At 41.4% G+C, this 22083-nt stretch overlaps 1 protein-coding gene across 1 annotated transcript in view; it reads right to left on the reverse strand.

The window, feature by feature from the left end:
* PDE3B (phosphodiesterase 3B) overlaps positions 1-21820 on the reverse strand; it is a gene marked incomplete at its 5' end in the record, with an annotated part of 164528 nt that extends 142708 nt beyond the window's left edge. Inside the window, 2 exon segments of the mRNA XM_041730463.1 lie at positions 20271-21190; positions 21193-21820. Coding sequence (XP_041586397.1) covers positions 20271-21190; positions 21193-21820 — 1548 coding nt within the window.
* Between the last annotated feature and the right edge of the window lie 263 nt (positions 21821-22083).

Consider the following 22083-nt stretch of genomic DNA (forward strand, 5'->3'; position numbering starts at 1 on the left):
TCTCTGCCTCTCTCTCTCTCTCTCTCTCTGTGTGACTATCATAAATAAATTTAAAAAAAAAGAAAAAAGAAAACAAAACAAAACATAAGAGAAAATCTTCATGACCTGGAGTCAGGCAAAGAGTTCCTGAACATGACACCCAAAATACGACCCAGGGAAAAAATTGGTAAGTCAGACTTCATCAAAATTTAAATCTTTGCTCTTTGAAAAATAGTTCATAGAATGAAAAGTCAAGTCACAGAGGGGAGAAAAAATTTGCAAATTACATATCCAACAAAAGACCTGAACCCTTATATCCACTTCATCAAAAATGATATACTAATGGAAAAAGAAATGTTCAAAAACATTAGCAACCATTAGAGAGATGCAAGTTAAAATTATGATACCATTATACATCTATTAAAATTACAAAAATGAAAAATAGTAAAAATACCAAGCGCTAGTAAGCATGTGGAGTGACTGGAACTTTCATACATTGCTGGTGAGACTGAAAAATGGCACAACCACTCTGGAGAATAACTGGCAATTTCTTATAAAGTTAAGCAGATACTTATCACATGACCAAGCAACCCAACTCTTAGGTAGAGAAATAAAAACTTCCATTCACACAAAAATCTTTACATGAATCTTTACAAAAATCTTTACATGAATCTTTACATGAATAGCAGTTCTATTCACAATCAACAAAACTGGAAACAACCCAAATATCCTTCAATGAGCAAATGGATAAACAAATAGGTACATCCAGCCAGTGGACTTCTCTTCAGCAATAACAAGGAATATATTGACACACATGACAACTTGGAAGAATCTCAAAGGCATTATGCTAAGTGAGAGAAGCCAGCCTCAAAAGGTTAAATGCGGGCAGCCCAGGTGGCTCAGCGGTTTAGCGCCACCTTTGGCCCAGGGCATGATCCTGGAGACCCAGAATCAAGTCCTGTGTCGGGCTCCCTGCGTGGAGCCTGCTTGTCCCTCTGCCTATGTCTCTGCCTCTGTCTCTGTGTCTCATGAATAAATAAATAAAATCTTAAAAAAACCAAAAGGTTCTATGCTGTATGATTCTATTTCTGACATTCTTAAAAAGGTAAAACTGCAAAGAAAGAGGCTGCCAAGAGTTGGGAGAGGAGAGAAGATATGACTACAATGATATAGTACAAGGAAACTTTGGCGGGGTAAAGGATCTAACTATTTAGCATTCTGATTGCTAGGATGGATCCACAAATCTATACTCAATGTTAAAATTCACAGAACTTTCAGCCCAGGGTGTGATCCTGGAGACCTGGGATCCAGTCCCACGTCAGGCTCCCTGCATGGAGCCTGCTTCTCCCTCTGCCTGTGTCTCTGCCTCTCTCTCTCTCTCTCTCTTCCTCTCTCTCTCTCTCTCTGTCTCTCATGAATAAATAAATAAAATCTTTAAAAATAAATAAATAAAATTCACAGAACTATATGTCCAAAAGGTGCATTTTATTATGTTAATTTAAATTTTTTAATTAAAAAATAAGAAGTACCTAAAGTTTGGGAGAATGAATAAATGAGACTATTTATAATAAAGCGCTTTGCACAATGTCTAGCACAATGTCTAGCACATAGGACTTGTTCATCATATATGTAAGTTATTTCTATTAAGTCCCAATCTGAAAAGGTAAAGATCATGGGCTACCTCACCCTGTATCATGGGTCTCATACCAAAGCCTGGATTACTTCCCCAATCTTCAGAATGATCTCACTTTAGAAGAGATTAAAAAAAGAAGAAGAGATAAGCTTCTTCCCTTTTTCTGATGAACTCAGAATGTATTCTGAAATGATAAGACCAAGAGACTATAAAATATAATCAAATTAAGTACTATCTTTCTCCTCCTCGGTTCTACTCCTAGTTTTCATTTTATTAGTTTAAATTAGAAAAAAAGAAAAGAAAAACAAGACTAGAATTCTATATGTAAACCCACAAATATATTACCAATTGATTTGAGACAAGGGTATCAACTCAATTCAAGGGGAAAAGAAAAAAGTCTTTGTAACAGTGCTGAAACAACTGATTATCTACATGGAAAAAAGAAATCTTGACCCTCACCCTATACACAAAAGGATTAATTCAAGTTAAAACATACACCATAAAGCTCTCAGATGAAAACCTAAGAGAATATCTTTGAGACGTTTAAGTAGACAAAGGTTTCTTAGAACAGAAAAAAGCACTAAGTGTGAAGGAAAATAATACATTAGACTTGAAAAAAATAAAAAATTCCTGCTCATCACAAGTTATCATAACAAAAAGGTGAGAGCCTACAAGAAAATATTCATAATATATACATACGGCAAAAAAACTCATAGTATATAAAGAACTCAAATCAATAATTTTAGAGTCAATATTCAATTTTTAAATTAGGAAAATACTTGAACTGACACTTCACAAAAGAAGATAATACAAATGGCCCATAAGTATAAAAAGGCACTCAATATAATCAGGTATTATACAGCTAAAATAAAAAAGACTGGCAATACCAAGTATTGATAAAGATGTGGAGCACCTGGAACCATCATACAATGCTGGTGGGAAAGTTGGTAAAACCATTTTGAAAAAAAATGTATGTCAGTTTCTTACCAAATTAAAAAAAAAAAAAATCTACTCTATGACTTAGCACTTCTACATTTAGGTATTTATCCAAGAGAAAAGACATGTTACTACAAAAAAACACTTCTACAAAAATACTCAGAGCAGCCTAACTCATCAGCCAAAAACACAGACATCCATCAACATAAAAATGTATAAAAAGTGACAAATTATGACATAGTCATAAATACATTCAGTGAACTTAATTTAATATGTTTGTAGAACTAATAAAAACAACATAGATGAATCTCAAAATATTATGTGACATAAAAGAAGCTCAACACAAAAGAACACATACCACATAATTCTATCTATATAAAATTTAAAAAACAGATAAAACAAATCTGTGGTACTAGAAATCAGTAAACAGCTGCCTTGGAGAGGCTGGCAGGAATTGACTAGAAAGGGACTCAAGGTAATTTCCTAGGATGGAGGAAATGTTCCATCTCTTTTTTGAGGTCATAATTATATAGATATAAGCAAACATCAAAACTCACTGAATAGTTGAGTCCATGCATTTTATTGTATATAAATTAAACCACAATTTAAAATTTTCTGGATGTTAAAAAAATAGGCAAATAAGAAAATGAATAGCAATATAAACATTAGAACTCAAAAGAATATGACACAAGAAAATGATATAATGTTACAAATTAGAAAATGATATAAAACTCAAACTTCAATTTCCATAAAAGTTCAAAAACAGGCAAACCTAATCTATTAGGATAAAGGTCTGAATTTGTAGACATTTCTGGATGTGGGCTATCAACTGGGACAGGGCATAGGAGAGCCAACCGGGGTATTCGGAATGTTCCTTATTTTGATCCAAGTGGTAATTATATGGGTACATACACATGTAAAAATTTGTTGAGCTGTGTACTTAACATTTGTTCACATTACGGTAGGTACAATATACTTCACTTGAAAAAAGAAAGAGAAGCGATGCCTGGGTGGCTCAGCAGTTGAGTGTGTCAGCCTTAGGCTCAGAGTGTGATCCCAGGTCTGGGGATTGAGTCCCAAATTGGGCTCCTTGCGAGAGGCCTGCTTCTCCCTCTGCCTATGTCTCTGCCTCTCTTTCTGTGTCTCTCATGAATAAATAAAATCTTTTTAAAAAATTAAAAATAAAAAAGAGAAAAAAGGTTTTTTTTGTTGTTTTGTTTTGTTTTTAGCTGCTCCTGTTGAATCAATATGGCTAACACCTCATTTCTCCAGAGGTTCTTTCTTTACCAAAACAAGCAAAAAAGGTCTCTGGGCCATCAACATATACATTATTAACATTCATACACTTGGGACACCTGGGTGGCTCAGCAGTTGACCCTCTGCCTTCAGCTCAGGATGTAATCCCAGAGTTCCAGGATCAAGTCCCGCATCGGGCTCCTGCATGGAGGAGGATGCTTTTCCTCCCTCTGCCTGTGTCTCTGCCTCTCTCTGTGTCTCTCATGAATAAATAAATAAAATCTTTAAAACAAAACAAAACAAAAAAACAAAAAAAAAGTCCATACACTTTATTCAGGAGAAAGACTTTCAGATCTATTCATTGTTACTTTCATGACCAATCCCAATTAGCTTGGTTAACTAGTTTTCTGACACCTGCTGATAATCGATAACAAATGGTGAAGGGGACAGGGAGTCTGTTAGAGATAGATAACAGTAAGAAGTAACAGCAAACAGCAAGAAGTGATAAAATAACTATTAAAAAGCAGGTAAAAATTCAAGATACACCAAGTCTGAGATCATTTAGTACCTGGCAAGGAGGTTTTATAAGCATTTAGAGCATCACTGGTGATGCCACAGTAAGATGGTGTTATCAGGGAAATAAAAAAATATTCTCATCAAGATCTCAGTAAGTACAAGAAGGTATAAACATACTAGAAACAGAGACAACTAAAACGTATTTAAACTGGAAAGGCATTACGTGTAAAAAGATAAACCTAGGATTACCTGATAAAAATGTACTCAAAATAATCAAACATTAAAATAAAAATAAAATAATCACATTTCTAGAGCCTGCTAGCTAATTATGACTAATAATTACTATTTTCTTCCTTGGTGAAGTATAAAATTAGCATATTTGTACTAAGAATGTGAAGTTTATCCAAGAAATTTTAAAAAGTGAATCTAAGCACTGACTTTGTCTTTTTAAAATTCAAATGATTAAAAAAAATAAAATAAAATTCAAATAATTAACATGTAGTATATTACAAGTTTCAGAAGTAGAGTTCAGTGATTCATCAGTTGTATAAAACACCCAGTGCCCATCACATCATGTCCTTCTTAATGCCCATCACTCGGTTCCGCACCCTCCTTCACCACTCCCCTCCAGCAACCCTCAGTTTGTTTCCTATGGTTAAGAGTCTCTTATGGTTTATCTCCCTTTCTGATTATGTCCTGTTTTATTTTTCCCTCCCTTCCTCTATGTTCCTCTGTTTTGTTTCTTAATTTTCATGAGTGATATCATATAATTGTCTTTCTCTGATTGACTTATTTCACTTAGTATAATACCCTCTAGTTCTAGCACATCATTGCAAATAGCAAGATTTCTTTTTTTTTTTTTTTTTTTGGTGGCTCAGTAATATTCCGCTGTGCATATATATACTACATCTTCTTTATCCATTCATCTGTTGATGGACATCTGGGATCTTTCCATAGTTTGGCTACTGTGGACATCGCTGCTATAAAAGCACTGACCGTGTTCTAGCAACACTTGTTGAGTATCTAACACCTAGGAATTTGTAACCAAACTGTAAACATTTTTTGGTAAGCCATATCTGAAAAAATGTCAAGGTTGTTTATAACATTACTAAGTCACTACAGCATCATCTCAAATCATCAACTGTATGCCACCTTTTTTTTCCTAAGAGACAACTCCTACTCACAATGTCCTGCATTAGTCTCCATTCTCCCAACATAGTGTTCTTCTAAACCTCATTTATAAACTCTGGCATTCACCTACCTACAGCAAATATCTCCACTAAAGAAGATCACTGCTGGGTTCTGTGATTTCAAGAACTTATTCTTTAGGCATCCTCTTCAAGTTACTTTCAATAACGGAATTATGGACACTGTGAAGCAATTAGGAACAAATGCCATAGTAAATGATAAACAGCATAGTATTTAAGAGTATTCAATTTAGTAAACTATCTGGTATATCTCAAGGACCAGAGATACACAAATGAGTAGAGATAATGTCTCTGTATTTAAAGAACACAAAACAGGGCAGCCTAAGTGGCTCGTGGTTTAGCGCTGCCTTCAGCCTGGGGCCTGATCCTGGAGACCCGGGATCGAGTCCCACGTCGGGCTCCCTGCATGGAGCCTGCTTCTCCCTCTGCCTGTGTCTCTGCCTCCCTCTCTCTCTGTGTGTGTCTCTCATGAATAAATAAAATCTTTAATTAAAAAAAATAATAAAACAAATAATAAAGAACACAAAACAAAGAGGTAAGAGAGACTTGTCAACACAAATAAAATGGAGTGTTAAGAGCAATAATAGAGGCGCACCTGTGTGGCTCAGTGGGTTAAGTATCTGCCTTCGGCTCAGGTTATGGATCCCAGGGATTCCAGGATGGAGACTGCATTGGGCTCCCTACTCAGCAAGGAGTCGTCTTCTCCCTCTGCCCCTCTCCATGTTCATGCTTTCACTCTCTCTCAATCTCTCAAGTAAATAAATAAAATCTTATAGGAAAAAAAAGCGATAATAGATGCACATGAGAAAGAAATGACTCAATTTGTCAAGAGAGGAAAGAAAGAAATGAAGATAGAATCTAGCTTCAGTTTTAAAATGACATACAGGGCAGCCCGGGTGGCTCAGCGGTTTAGCGCCGCCTTCAGCCCAGGGCCGGATCCTGGAGACCCGGGATCGAGTCCCACATCGGGCTCCCTGCATGGAGCCTGCTTCTCCCTCTGCCTGTGTCTGCCTCTCTCTCTCTCTCATGAATAAATAAATAAAATCTTTTAAAATAATAAAATAAAATGACATGCATTCCACGCAACTATGTAAAACCTAGCTGTAAAAACGAGGACATGCAAAACTTAAAATACCTATTATGCGAAAAGTGTTGGGATTACAAATGTCTTTTTCTATTTTCATACTGAAAGGCACTGCCTGTTCCTCAATCCTATGGTTTCCATGAGGAGGATTTTTCCCCTAAAAACTCCAGCCTCTCTCTAATCCTTTGTTACTTTCTTCCTAAAAGGGGAATGGTGACTTAGGTGATTGGCAAATTTAGACCAAAGAATTAATATAAGCAGACTTGTACCCATGCTTTCTGCTCTTGGGAGCCCACCCGCTAGCTGGAAGCAGCAATCTAGTGTTCCTCCATGGTTAGGTTTCTCCATAAATAGGGAGGAGGTTCCTGGCCCTGTCCTGCCTGTGGCCAGGTACATCTATGTAATTCTGGGGTTCAGTACTAAAAAACAAAACTGGGGTACCTGGGTGGCTCAGTGGTTGAGCATCTGCCTTCGGCTCAGGGCATGATCCTGGGATCGAGTCCTGCATTGGGCTCCCCAGAGGGAGCCTGCTTCTCCCTCTGCCTATGTCTCTGATGTCTCTGCCTCTCTTTGTCTCTCATGAATAAATAAAATCATTTTAAATAATAAAATAAATGAAAATAAAAAACTGCCTGCACTGATGAGGCAAGTTCTCCAGTACAAGCTTTATCAGCAATGAAGGTGGTATTCTGATCTCTTATCTGTCACTCTTTTTCCAATTTTTTCAAGATCAAAAAAAAAAAAAAAAACTCCCAACAAACCAAAGTCCTGGACCAGATGGGTTCACAGGTGAATTCTACCAAACATTTTTTTAAAAAGATTTGTATTTATTTATTCATGAGAGAGACACACAGAGACAGGCAAAGACACAGGCAGAGGGAGAAGCAGGCTCCTTGCCGGGAGCTAGATGTGGGACTTCATCCCAGGTCTCCAAGACCATGTTCTGAGCTGAAGGCAGACCCTCAATCGCTAAGCCACCCAGGTGTCCCTCTACCAAACATTTAAAAGAGTTAATACTCATTCTCTAAAACTATTACAAAAAATAGAAGAAAAGGCAAAGCTTCCAAATACATTCTGCAAGACCAACTTTACCCTGACGCCAAAACCAAAGACACTACAAAAACAAAACGAAACGACACAACAACAAAAAGCTACGGGTAAATATCCCTGATGAACATGGATATTAAAATCCTCAACAGGGGCACCATCAAAACTGTATGGTACTGACACAAAAAGAAACCCATAAATTATGGCGAATACAGAGCCGAGAAATAAATCCACATTTTAAATGGTCAATCTGCAACCCAAGAGGCAAGACAAGTCTCTTCACTAAATGCTGCTGAAAAAACTAGACAGCTATATGTAGAAGAATGAATTTGGACCACTTTCTTACACCATATACAAAAATAACCCAAAATGGATGAAAGACCTAAACATGAGACCTGAAACTATAAAACTCCTAGAAGAAAATACAGCCAATAATCTCTCTGACACCAGCCTTAGCAACAGTTTTCTAGGCGTGTCCCTTAAAGCAAGGGAAACAGAAGTAAAAATAAACTATCAAGACTATCCCAAAATTAAAAAAAAAAAAAAAGACTATCCCAAAATTAAAAGCTTTTGCACAGCAAAGGAAGCAATCAACAAAACAAAATGGCAATCAACAAAGTGGAAGAAGATATTTGCAAACAATATATCTGAGAAGGTGTTAATATCCAAAATATTTAAGGAATTTATAAAACTCAACAACAAAAACACAAACCATCTGATTTAAAAATGGACAGATGACCTGAATAAACATTTTTCCAAGGAAGACATACAGATGGCCAAAAGATACATGAAAAGGTACATCAGCATCTCTAATCATCAGGGAAATGCAAATCAAAACCACAAGGAGAGGGATGCCTGGGTGGCTCAGCAGTTGAGCGGCTGCCTTTGACTCGGGGCATAATCTCTGTGTCTCTCAAGAATAAATAAATAAAATCTTAAAAAAAAACACACATATACAAGGAGATACCACTTAATATCTGCCAGAATGGCTAGTATCAAAAAGGCAAGAAATAACAATGGTTGGTGAAAATGTAGAGAAAAAGGAAACCTCATGCACTGTCAACTGGAATATAAATTGGCACAGCCACTGTGGAAAACAGTATGGAGGGTCCTCAAAAAATTAAAAATAAAAATACCGTAAGACCCAGTAGTTCCGTTACTGAGTATTTACCCAAAAAACAAACAAAAAACCCCACTAACTTGAAAAGATGTATTTTTTAAAAAGATATATGCGTCTGTATGTTGGCAAATTGAACACCAATAAAAAATAAATTTATTATTAATAAATAAATAAATAAATAAATAAATAAATAAATAAAAAGATATATGCGGGCAGCCCGGGTGGCTCAGCGGTTTAGTGCCGCCTTCAGCCCAGGGCCGGATCCTGGAGACCATGGATCGAGTCCCACGTCAGGCTCCCTGCATGGAGCCTGCTTCTCCCTGCCTGTGTCTCTGCCTCTCTCTCTCTCTCTGTCTCTCATGAATAAAAAAAATAAAATATTTTAAAAAAAGAAGCTTTAAAAAAAAAAGATATATGCATTCCCGTGTTTGTTGCAGCATTATTTGTGTTTGTTGCAGCATTATTTACAATAGCCAAGATATGGAAGCAGCCATCGACAGATGAACAGATAAAGAAAATGTGGTACATATGTGCAATGGAATATTACTCAGCCATATAAAGGGATGACAACATGGTTGGACCTAGAAGGTGTTGTACTGCACGAAATAAGTGAGAGAAAGACGAATATCATATAACTTCACTTACACATGTAATCTAAAGAACAAATAAAAAGGAACAGATACATAAAGACAGAGAACTGCTAGTTGCCAGAAAAGAGGGGATAATGGGTAGGGAAAATAGATGAAAGGGAGTGAAAGGTACAAGCTTCCAGTTATGGAATGAGTAAATCATAGGGATAAAGGAAGAGCACAGGGAATATGGTAAATGGTATTATAATAGTGTTAAATAGTGACAGATGATAGCTACACTTCTGGTGAGCCCTGCATAACATAAAGAGTTATTCAGTCACTATGTTGTTTGTACAAGTAAAACTAATGTAACAATGTGTGCCAACTATACTTCAATTTAAAAAAAAATAAGGGGGGGGAGGAGGGTAATGGGGGAACACCTAATGGGTTTACTTGGTAGAACATGAAACTACTGATCTCAGGGTCATGATTTCAAACCCTACATGGAGGAGAGAGCTTACAAAAAAAAAAAAAAAAATTATATGAGGGCCCTCTTGTTGTTAGACATTACTATATTTTATTCCTCCTCAACTCCCTTGTGCCAAGGTCAAGACAGGCACTGGGGGAGTAGCACTTTAGGGTCTCAGCTCTTTTTTTTTTTTTTTAATTTTTTAAAAGATTTATTTATTTATTCATTCATTCATTCATTCATTCATTCATTCATGAGAGACAGAGAGAAAGGCAGAGACATAGGCAGAAGGAGAAGCAGGCTCCACGCAGGGAGCCAAATGTGGGACTCGATCCTGGATCCCAGGATCACAACCTGAGCTGAAGGCAGACACTCAACCGCTGAGCCACCCAGGCGTTCCTGGGTCTCAGCTCTTATGCAGAGGTTTCTTATTAGATTACTGACTTTGGACAGACTCTAGATTTTATGTCTTGAGTCTAGCCATATCTAACAAAAGCAAACGTTCAAAGTCTCTCAGCATGGTCAGAAACTCTTCCAGTGAATACTGGAATTAAAGTCTATTCCCTCTCAGAATATTTACTGAAGGGGAGCAGAGCAGAATTTGCCATCCCCAAATATGCTGGCATGCAGATTACTATGAATTAAAGATACCTGAACAGCATAGGAAAGATAGTCAATAATACTGTAATAACTTTGTATGGTGATAGATGATCACTACACTCATCATAGTGAGCATTTCATAAGGTATATAATTTGTCAAACTGCTCTGTTGTTTACCTGAAACGAATATAATACTGTATGTCAATTATAGTTCAATAAAAATTAAAAATTAAAATATAAAAGGTATTTGAGAAACAGTTGGTGCAAGAAGGACACCCTAACCCTCTTTTGTTTCCCCTACCCCCAAAAATCTCCAGCGTGAAAGGTACCTCTCCTTGTGCCAGGAGGGTAGAAGGCATCTTCATCAGCAGAGACAGAGAAATTAGAGCCAAGAAGTCTGTATAAACAAATCTTGCTATTTCTTTACTAACTTACTGCTCTAAGCCCAAACCCCTTTGTCTTGTCAGTTCTTCATAAATGTATTGCTTCATTGTCTAAAATGAATAAAAAAGACTCCTGCTTTGGTCACTTCTTAGAGTTTCATATTTGTATGGGGCTCCCATAAATGCAAAATTAAATTTGTTTTTCTCCTGTTAATCTGTTTTATGTCAATTTAATTATTTAGACCAGCCAAAGAATCTAGAAGGAGGGCAATGTTTCCTACACTACTTTCACTTCTTTTTTGGGGATCTACGATTTTCTTACTCACTGATTCCTATCAAAAGGTATTCTATAGGGACACCTGGGTGGCTGAGCAGTTGTGCGCCTGCCTTCAACTCAGGGTGTGATCCCGTGGTCCCGGGATCGAGTCCCGCATCGGGCTCCCTGCGTGGAGCCTGCTTCTCCCTCTGCCTGTGTCTCTGCCTCTCTCTCTGTGTCTCTCATGAATAAATAAATAAAATCTTTAAAAAACAAACAACAACAAAAAAGGTATTCTATAAAATGTTTAAAACTGTAGTTGTTTCTGTTGAGAGAGTTCTTAGGGGTTTCTTTATACTGAAAATGGCACTTAGCATGGTATTTTCTATGTACCAGCAAAGTCATTTGGAGCTAGTTAATTCACCCTTCTGCTTTAGTGTCCAGCTGCAAAACAGGATCCCAATACTTACTTCACAGACTTAAGACGAGCACCCCGGAGTGACTACTTTCTGAAGGCTTTCTGACTCTCCTCCTGGAAGAGTTAGCTCCTTCCATAACGTTCCCATGTTTATACCTCTGCTATATCACTTACTACATCGAATTGTAATTACTTATTTACATTTTCTCCCTTCATTAGATAGAGTTTGAGCTCCTTGCAATACAGACCCTGCACCTGTCATCTTAGTATCTCCAGGGCCTGGTATATATAAAAGGCAATTTACAAATATATGCTAACCCTGATAAAATTAGTTTTTCATTACTTTCCTACATTAACTTCTCAGACATTTGAAAGGTGCTTTCTCTCATGTGCGCTTTTTGTTGTTCCTTTGATAAGTAATTCTATCCAATTTGAAAAGTTTATTCTCTAAGTACTCATAAACATGAGAAACAAATCGCAAACTATGAGGGAGGAAAACTGACAAATCCACCAGTAAAGTAAAATTTTTCATATTCTCTCCAGTTACTGATAGGTCAGGATGATTTTTTAAAAAGTCACTAAGGGGGCATCTGGGTGGCTCAGTTGGTTGAGCATCTGCCTTTGGCTCAGGTCGAGATCCTGGGGTCCTGGGATCGAGTCCCACATCAGGCTTCCTGCGTGGAGCCTGCTTTTCCCTCTGCCTATGTCTCTGCCTCTCTGTGTCTTTCATGAATAAATAAATAAAATCTAAATAAATAAATAAATAAATAAATAAAGTGACTAAGGACCAAAAAAAAAGTGTGACAAGAACATTTTATAACTTTTACCTACCAGAGACCTCACAAATATTGTACCTAAAAATTGAAAAAGATGTATTATTTTCAGGCACATGAAAACCAATCATGTTAGGCCACATTCTTTGCCCACCAGGCAATTATATCAGAGAACAACAATAAAGTATCTAGAAAACCTGCATTATTAGAAATTATTATTATTTCTAAACAACTTACTGGTCAAAAGGAAAATGAAAATCAGGAAATGATTAGGGCTGAACAATAACAATACTACACACCAAAACTCTTGAGATTCAACTAAAGCAATATTTATAGGTAATTAAATTAAAATGAGGTCATTAGGGTGGGCCCTCATCCCATAGGACCAGGGCCCATACAAAAAAGAGGATATTGGGACACAAAGGCACAGAGGGAAAACAATGTGAAGACACACAGAGAAAGTGCCACATGAAGGGGAAGACAAGAGAGACGTGATGCATCTACAATCCAAAAAATAGCTAAGATTGCCAGCAAAACTCCAGAAGCTGGGAATCAGGCATGGAACAGCTTCTCCCTCAAAAGCCCTTGCAAGGAAATCAACCCTGGCAACACCTTGTTCTTGGACTCCTAGGCTCCAGAACAGAGACAATGGATTTCTGTGGTTTAGGCCACCCGGTCTGTGGTACTTTGTTATAGCAACCCATGCAAACTGTTACAGCAATTAATGCAAATACATTCCTTTAATAAATAACTAAAAATTCAGTGGTATAAAGCAACACAAGTTTATTATCTTACCGTTCTATGTGTCAGGACTGGTCTGACTGAGCTAACATCAAGGTGTTGGCAGGGCTTCATTCCCTTCTGGGAGCTCTAGGGGGAAATCCACTTCCTTGTCTTTTCCAGCTTCCAGAGGGTAGCTGCTTTCCTTGGCTCCTGGCCCTCTCCCATTTCAAAGCCAAGTGTGGGTTGAGTGACTCTTTCTCACACTGTATCACTCCAACCCTACTGCCACTATCACCTCTCTTTCTGTCATCTCTTCTGTCTCCCTCTTTCACTTTTCAAGTGCCCTTGTGATTACACTGGGCCCACTCAGATAATCCTGGTTGATCTCCCCATCTCAAGGCCCTTCACTTAATCTCATCTGCGAAGCCCCCTTTGCCATGTAAAGTAACAAATTCACAAATATAAAATTAAATTAAATTAAATTAAATTAAATTAAAACAAATTCACAAATTCCCAGGATTAGAACAGGGACATCTTTGTGGTGCCATTATCTGTCTAGTAAAGCTGAATGCGAACATAACTTGCACCTCAGCAATTCTGCTTCTAGATGCGCATATGCACCAGGAGACATTTACTAGAATTTTCATAGCAGCATTGTACATAATAGAAAAAAATGAAAGGCACCCAAGGGTTTATGAACAGTGGAATGGATGAATAAATTTTACTATGGCCACACAATGAAATACTAGATAGTGCTGAAAAAATAACTACAACTATCCAAATCAACATGGATGAATTTCAAAACACCAGAAAGGGACACCAGGGTGGCTCAGCGGCTGGGTGCCTGTCTTTGACCCAGGGTGTGATCCTGGAGACCCGGGATCGAGTCCCACATGGGGCTCCCTGCTTGGAGCCTGCTTCTCCCTCTGCCTGTGTCTCTGCCTCTCTCTGTGTGTGTCTCATGAATAAATAAATCTTTAAAAAAAAAGAAAAGAAAAGAAAACACCAGAAAAAAAAGGTTATGGAAGCATTCAAAGAGCGTGATTGTATTTACTTAAAGTTCAAACATAGGCAATACTAACAACACATTATTTACTTAGAAATACATTCATGAGGATTATAATTATAAAAATAAGCAAGAGAATGAATAGCAAAAAAAAAAAATCAGGATAGATGTGTTGCCTCTGGCACAGGGAGGAGATGCAAAATAGGTTACGCAGGGAACTTCTAAGAAAATGAGTGGTGAGTAGATGACTTTGGTTTTATTTTCTTCTTTAAACCAAATAAAACTATACATGTATACATGTGTATACATGTATAGTCTTTCATGTATGGAATTTTTCTTTTTTTTTTTTTAAGATTTATTTATTTATTTATTCATGATAGACATAGAGACAGGGAGAGAAGCAGAGACACAGGCAGAGGGAGAAGCAGGCTCCATGCAGGGAGCCCGACGTGGGACTCGACCCCTGGACTCCAGGATCACACCCTGGGCCAAAGGCAGGCGCTAAACCACTGAGCCACCCAGGGATCCCCTTTAGTTAGCGTTTAAATTTGTAAATGAAAAATGCCATACATGGGGATCCCTGGGTGGCTCAGCGGTTTAGCCTGCTTCTCCCTCTGCCTGTGTCTCTGCTTCTCTCTGTGTTTCTCATGAATAAATAAATAAAATCTTAAAAAAGAAAATAAAATAAACGCCAACTAAATAAATGTAAAATACACTGAATGCAAGTTGTATGAAACATAAGGAAGAAGTAGTCAAACAATATACTCTAACTGATGGAAGGGGGGGTAAAGAAGATCTTTATCTTACAAAAATAAGATACCTGCTAGGTATCAATACAGAAGGGAAAGTTCTAGGTTATAAAAGAAAAAGACAGTGGGAATTACATTCCTCTGCCCCAAGTTCTAGGAACAAGCTTTTAACAATCACTTAAATAAACGTGGATTAACTTGTATATAATAAGGTGAACAATGTCATAAACTGTCAGAAATGACTCAGAACTCAGCTGGCCTCAAGTTTTGCTTGGCTAACACAGTTGTTCAGTTTGTTTTGTTCAGATTGAATGCCCTCAGGCAAAGGAGGCAATAGTCAGTTCACTTCCCATTCTTCTTAACCCTCCCCTCCTTCCGCAAAATATAACATAAACGTGTTATGTAGCTGGACTCTGAGGGCACTTGAGTTTGAGACTAGCTGCATCCTGATAAGTCACCCTGAAACAACCACATCAGGTACCAAGTATGTTTTCAAGGTCATCATGAACAGGACGATCAAGAGTCTCTCCTATCTCTCTCTCTCTTCTCTCTCCCGTTACTCCCCACTCCCTACTGCCCCTTTTTACCAAGGATATCATTTATCACATTATTGCAGATAACTGGCAAAATTAAAAGCAGTTTTTGGAAAACTATGACTGCAGGCGCACATGCTCTTTATAGGAAATATAGCAGGACTAGGAATCAAGATCTAGGCTCTAATCCCTGTATCCCAATAATTCACAGCATAACCTAGACACGATATTATCTCTCTGCAGTGGATTTCTTTCCTTTCTATAAAATGGTGTTTCAATTAGATAAATTCTAAATCTCTCTCATCTTCTATAACTACATAAACATACTTATGTTAATCTTGAAAATTTAGGCAAGTATAGTTTGTTCTTGCTTTGGATGGGGTGTAGAAGGCAGGACAATGTGTGAGGGAAATGGGCTAACACAGCAACCCAGTGGGAAGGAAAAAGATTAGGGCCTCCTTCAGAGGAGGATAAAAAGTCAGAGGACTTTTGAAGCAGTTTTGAAAACAAACTTTATACAGTTTTACTCCTGGGTGACCCAACTTACCTTTCACTCAGTGTGGGAAAACATAAACTATGGGGATGTTACTATTTCATATGATATAATGAAAATATTCTATCTCACATCATCACCATTTCACATGATCTCTCACCTTTTTTTTTCACCTTTTATTTTTAAATATGGCCAACTCTGCTATAATGGTGCTTTGTCCTCAGCATACACATTAATTTGAGTATCACTGTACTTTCTAAAGATTCTTAACCTTATTTGTTTCTTAAAGGAGATTTCAACCTGTGTGAATGGTAAAAGCGGGAGACAAAAAAATCTACAAGTCAATAACAATAAGCAGTCCTCAAAGAGCTAGAACCAAGGATGGAGGTGAGGAAGGGGTTCCATAAGTCCCCGGATGGCTTTTTAAAAAACAAAACAAGCAAAAGGCTTTTAAAAAGCAGGTTATAAAGGACCTTTGCAAGCAAGGGTCAAGAGCGTGAACTTTATCCTGTGAACAATGAAAAACCCAAGAGATTTTGAAGAGTGAGTGATCTGATTAAATCTGTGTTTTTGAAAGATAACTCTGATGCCAGAGTACATACAATGTTTACAAAATAGAACATAAAATAATTACCTAGGTTGATAGTTTGCTACAAAAATATTAACATGAAATTAGACTAAAACACTCTTTAAAGCCATAAAATAAATTTCACAAATACTAAGGTATTATTAAAGAAATTCATAGCGGGGTTTGCCTTGCAAATTCCTTAACAGGGTAAACAATCACTTAAACTTTAAACTCTTTTTTAAAAGCCTCCATCTTACATGTGTGTATCTTTTTCAAATAAAATTAACACTTTAAATAATATTTATGGGCTTTAAGGCCACAGAATTTTTAAATATTTACCTAACCATTTAGAAAGCACTTAGCATTTTAGGTATAGAAAAATTTCTCACACACTAACTTACAAAAACCTTGTCCTTACCTAGTCTATCACACACAAAGAATCTGGTTGAAAAGCCGAAATCTACATTGTACAATACACAATTAAAATGGTGTAGATATGTAGTTTGTTAAACTCTAGTCAATGCTTCTACGTAGACAACTGATTTTTTTCTCTTTTAGCTTTCTATTAGTTTCATCTGACTGCTGGCAAGTGTACTACAAACTGAGTGCTTCTTCCCATTAACCCACCAGTAGTAACTAGATTTAAACTTTAAATCTCTAAATGCTTTGCAGGAAAATGACAAAAACCCTTCGCTAAGAACTGACAAATACAAAGCTTTTACATCAAATACCACCAATCTCATTATGAAAATCAAGTGTCTTGCAAACACATGCCCTTATTTTTCAACATCATACTTATCCTAAAATTTAATAGTTTAAATCCACTGACACAACTAAAAACGTTTATACTAATACGAATTATCAATCGTTTTTCAAAGATGTTCATAAAAATATTTAAATTCTTAAGGAAATGAAAGTATAGCAATTTTGTTATCAATCCAAAAATGAATCCACATACACTTTTTAGAAGTTCTTATTCGAAAAATAGAGTATTCGGTTCATATTTTCCAGTGAAAAACTATAGCTTAGCAGTATCAACGTTCAGCATTTAAGTTTCAAGAACTACTCATTTGTGATGTTTTAGTTATATTTATACCTATAACTTACTCAAAGAAATGGATTCTAGAATTGAAAGTTATTATAGAATCAATGTACTGGGATGCCCTAAGTGGACAGGATCCTGAGACTCAGAAAGGCTCACTCACTAAAACTCTTCCAAGATCATACAGCAGAGGCAAGACTTTACTCTTGACCCTCTGCCTATGAATTCAGGACATTTTTTCTCCCTGTACCAAGTTCTACCCAAAATCTTTTTTGTCTTCCTTCATTTTCTGAAACAAGAAGGTAGCTTCACAATTGTCATATACACAGTTCAGCACTTAGAAAATTAGGAAATCTGGGATCCCTGGGTGGCGCAGCGGTTTGGCGCCTGCCTTTGGCCCAGGGCGCGATCCTGGAGACTCGGGATCGAATCCCACGTCGGGCTCCCAGTGCATGGAGTCTGCTTCTCCCTCTGCCTGTGTCTCTGCCTCTCTCTCTCTCTCTGTGTGACTATCATAAATAAATAAAAAAAGAGAGAATTAGGAAATCTCTTGATCTTTTACTTCCATAAAAGTACTGGTTTCCCCTTAATATCTTTAGCATAATCAACCTGCAAACAAAACCACAGACCCACTGTTAAACTTCAGGAATTTGGCATAAGTAAAAATGTGTGTTTGTGTGTTATTACAATCTCTGTTAAGTTAAAAATATCTAGTAACTCCCAGCAATGCCATGATACTATTATTTTATGACACTGCATGTTAAATAACATGTATAAATCCTCAGAATAACATCATATAGTTAAGATCCCAAAAATGTTCCTATTCATAGTATAACGTGTTTTCTTGAAATAAGAAAATCTGTCCTTTTTAAAGGTGAAATTGTATTTTCCTCTAATACAGATAATAAATGGAGCAAGCTAGCAGTAACAAACACCACTGCACCTAGCTGAAGGCTGGAAAAGCTTGCGGTTAAAGAGCACCAGACTAGGATTAAGAACCAGGAATTCTCAATTTACAATTGAAGAGCCATAATGACTAGGCCGCCAGATTACATTTAAAATACATTAAAGTGCAATACTGTTAAATACAGGAAATTTGCCTGCAAATGTGATGAGATTGCTAAAACACTTTTCCGGTGTTAAAAAAAATGCAATCTATTCACAAATAATCAAACCAAATGCCATTCTAGTCTATGAAAAGCGCTGGTATTACTCTGCTCTGCAGTAAATCTTCTCACAACAGTTTTTCTCCTGACACACATTTTTCTAAGCATTGTCTAGTATCACTGGCTGTAAACTTAGAAAACAAAAGGCGTAACATTTTTTTGAACAATTCTTTCTAGCCCTGGCCAAAATAACTACAGACCACAAAAGCAGCCCCGGAGAAAACTTTCCAAGAAGCAAAGTGTGGTCTCATTGGAACACTACAGGATCAGTGTTAAACATAAAATCAATGTAGCTAACTTGAAGATAATACATTGAGAGCATCAGATGTAGCAAGAACAAGAAACTTTTGTTTCAAATACACTGGGTTCCAGTGTAAAACACGTCATCAATCAAAAAGTCTGAAAACCAATGGTATAGACTCCCACTCTCCTAGTTAAAAACCTCTACCCTCATTCTTTTAGTTGCTTAGAAAACAGCATAGAAAACGGAAAGGTTGGGGAATGCCTGGGTGGCGCAGCGGTTTGGCGCCTGCCTTTGGCCCAGGGCGCGATCCTGGAGACCCAGGATCGAATCCCACGTCGGGCTCCCGGTGCATGGAGCCTGCTTCTCCCTCTGCCTGTGTCTCTGCCTCTCTCTCTCTCTCTCTCTGTGACTATCATAAATAAATAAAAATTAAAAGAAAAAGAAAACGGAAAGGTTTAGGTTCAAATCCCTGCACCGCCACTAACTGGATGTGTGAAGGTGGGATGTGTGAAGGTGGGTAACCTCTCTACGCCTCAATTTACTCATCTCTAAATTGAGGTTGTCATCTGCCAAGCAGGGCTTCTGTATTTGGGACAATATATGTAACGTTTCACACCTAGCAAACGTTAAATGAATAGCAACTTTTTGCTGATTTCTTGATGATGTAGAACAAGATTTCCCCAAACCACATAAAGACAGACTCTTCCCTGACGGTGATTTCAATTCCTTTAAAAAACAAAAACGTGTAAATCTACAAGGGAAAAAGGGGGGGGGGGGAGAAGGGGGGAAATGCTTTTGGCATCTTTCCAGACATTACCAAGTTTAAAGGTTAAATTGTTACAACATTCTCCCAGTTATGCAACAAATACACACGACCATGAGTTACTCTGTAAAAAATTAGAATGGCCTATATACTACTGAGATGGGGGGGGGGGGGGAGACAATCCCTTAAAAATTATTTCCAACAATCTTTTCATCTACACTAATCCTCAGTTCCAAAGCTCATCGGTGTTCATTGCATGATGTCAAATTCTTCCTCTCGATTATCAAGAATGAAACCGCACTCACACACACACACACACACACACACACACACACACATATGTACATGTTCAATCTAACGGGTTGGGGGGGACAGCACCATTGTAGCAGGACAGCTAAATAGCACCAAAAAAGACCTACATCAGTCTATGCCAAAGGGGCAGCCGTCGATGTATTAAACCGCCAACAGCTCACTTCAATCCTGAGAACTCGTGTACCGGGATGAGAAAAGTCTTTTAAAAAGTGCAATATGATCAGTGCGCTATTGCATTTCTGTTCCAAGACCCCCCAAAAAAGGTGCTTCTGAATGTTTCAAGCGCCTCCTTGTCGTGCAGAGACTCTTTCCAGGACACCGCACCCCGGTCCCCCAAGCACCCTGGAGGCGAGCGCGCTCCCAGGTGCCCGCATTCGGGCTGGGCGCAGGGGCGCAGGGGCGCCGGGGCCGCGCGCATCGCGCATCCTCGGCCGCGAGCCGTACCTGTTCCCGGGAGATGCAAGGCAGCGACGGTCTCCTGAACATCTTGCAGCCGCCGGAGCGCCCGGCCGGAGTCTCCCCGAACGACACGCAGCTGGACCTCCTGCGGGGTCTGATCACAGGCACTTTGTCGTCGGCCGCCCCGGCCGAGCGGGCGGCGCGCGGAGCCTCCCGGGCCGGAAAGAAGTGCTCGAGGCCCAGGGCCAGCAGGCAGCCGGCGACCCCCACCAGGCAGGCGAGCAGCGGCCGCAGCGCGGCGGGCAGCGACCCGAGCCCGGTGAACGACACCCACCAGACGCAGCCGGAGAAGGGCAGCAGCAGCGCGCGGTGGCCGAGCCCCGCGGGGCGCACGAGCGTCAGCAGCCCCACGCAGCTCAGCGCCGAGCACAGCCGCGCCGCGGCCGGGGCCCCCGCGGGGCCCGGCGCCCACGCCCACGCCCACGCCCACGCCCACGCGCGCCACAGCAGCGGGTCCCCCAGGTAGCAGCAGGCGGGCAGCGCCAGCAGCCACCACGCGCCGCCGCCGCCCGGCCCGGCGCCGCGCTTGCTCCGGGTCAGGAAGCAGGTGAGGAAGAAGAAGGCGCAGGCGATGCTGAACAGGGGGCTGAGGCTGTGCGAGCACACGCTCAGCAGGGCCCGCAGCCGCGCCGCCCCGGCGCCCCAGCCCCCGGGCCCCGCGCCCAGCAGCAGCGCCAGGACAAAGGCGGCCAAGGCGCCCAGCGGGACGCGCGCCCGGCCGAGGCGGGAGGCGGGCGGCGGCGGCGGCAGCTCCACGTTGCACAGGCGGCAGAGGTGGAACAAGAAGCCGCGCGGGGGGTCCTGGCGCAGGGGGCTCACGCAGCCCTTCACGTAGCCGTTCCTCGGGCCCTCGGGGGGCGAGCCGGCCCCGTCCGCCGCCGGCGGGCACCGCATGGCCCCGGCTCCCGCTCGTCCCGCCGCGGGGCTCCGCGCGCCCCTGCTCGGACCGGGCCCCCGGCCCCCGCCCCCCGCGCGCCGGGCGCCCCCCGGCTCCGCAGCGCCTCAGGGCTGCCCCCGCCGCCGCGGCCCGGGGTCCCCGCCGCGCGGCCGGAGGAGCGGCGGGCTCGGCCACATGCCGGCGCGGGGCGCGGGGCGCGGGGCGCGGGGCGCGGGGCGCGGGCGGAAGGCGCCCCTCGGGGTCCCCGGGCGCGTCCCGGCGGCTGCAGACGCGGCGTCCCTCCCAGCTCCGCGGGCCGCGGCCGTCCCCTCCCGGCCCCTGCCTGGTCCGTTGGGCGCGCGGGCGGGCGCTCCTCCCCCGAGCCTGCCCCGGGCGGCGCGCGCCCCTCCCGCCTCCCGCCGCCCGCGCGCGCCCGCGCCCGCGCCCCGTCCCGCCGCCCCGGGGGCGAGCAGGGACCCCGCCGGCCGCGCAGCGCGCGGGGACCGCGGGGGCAGCGGCCGCCCCGGGGCGAGCACCGGCCCAGCCCGGCCCCCGGGCCCCCCGGCGCGCAGGCTCCCCGCGCGGGTGAGTCGAGCCACGGGCGGGACGGCGCCGGCGGGGTCCCCACCCCAGGGGCGTGCTCAGCTGGGAAACTGAGTCAAGGGGGAGGTGGGGGGGCAGCCGCGGCTAGCCCCATCCCGGTGCAGGGTGGGCCCCCGGGAGCCGGCCCCGCGCTCGGCGGCGACGTGGACCTCCCGGGCTCGGCCGCGGCTCCCGGCGACGAGCGTGCACGTGGGCTGCTCGCCCGAGCCCCCGGGGCCGCACCGCCGAGCTGCGGAGCTGCGGAGCTCCAGGAACCTCCGCCGCGCGCCCCGCTCCACGCCGCGCCCTGCGCACCCCGACCCCCACCCCGGCCCACCC

The sequence above is a fragment of the Vulpes lagopus genome, chromosome 15 (assembly GCF_018345385.1).
Source record: "Vulpes lagopus strain Blue_001 chromosome 15, ASM1834538v1, whole genome shotgun sequence".
NCBI lineage: Eukaryota > Metazoa > Chordata > Mammalia > Carnivora > Canidae > Vulpes > Vulpes lagopus.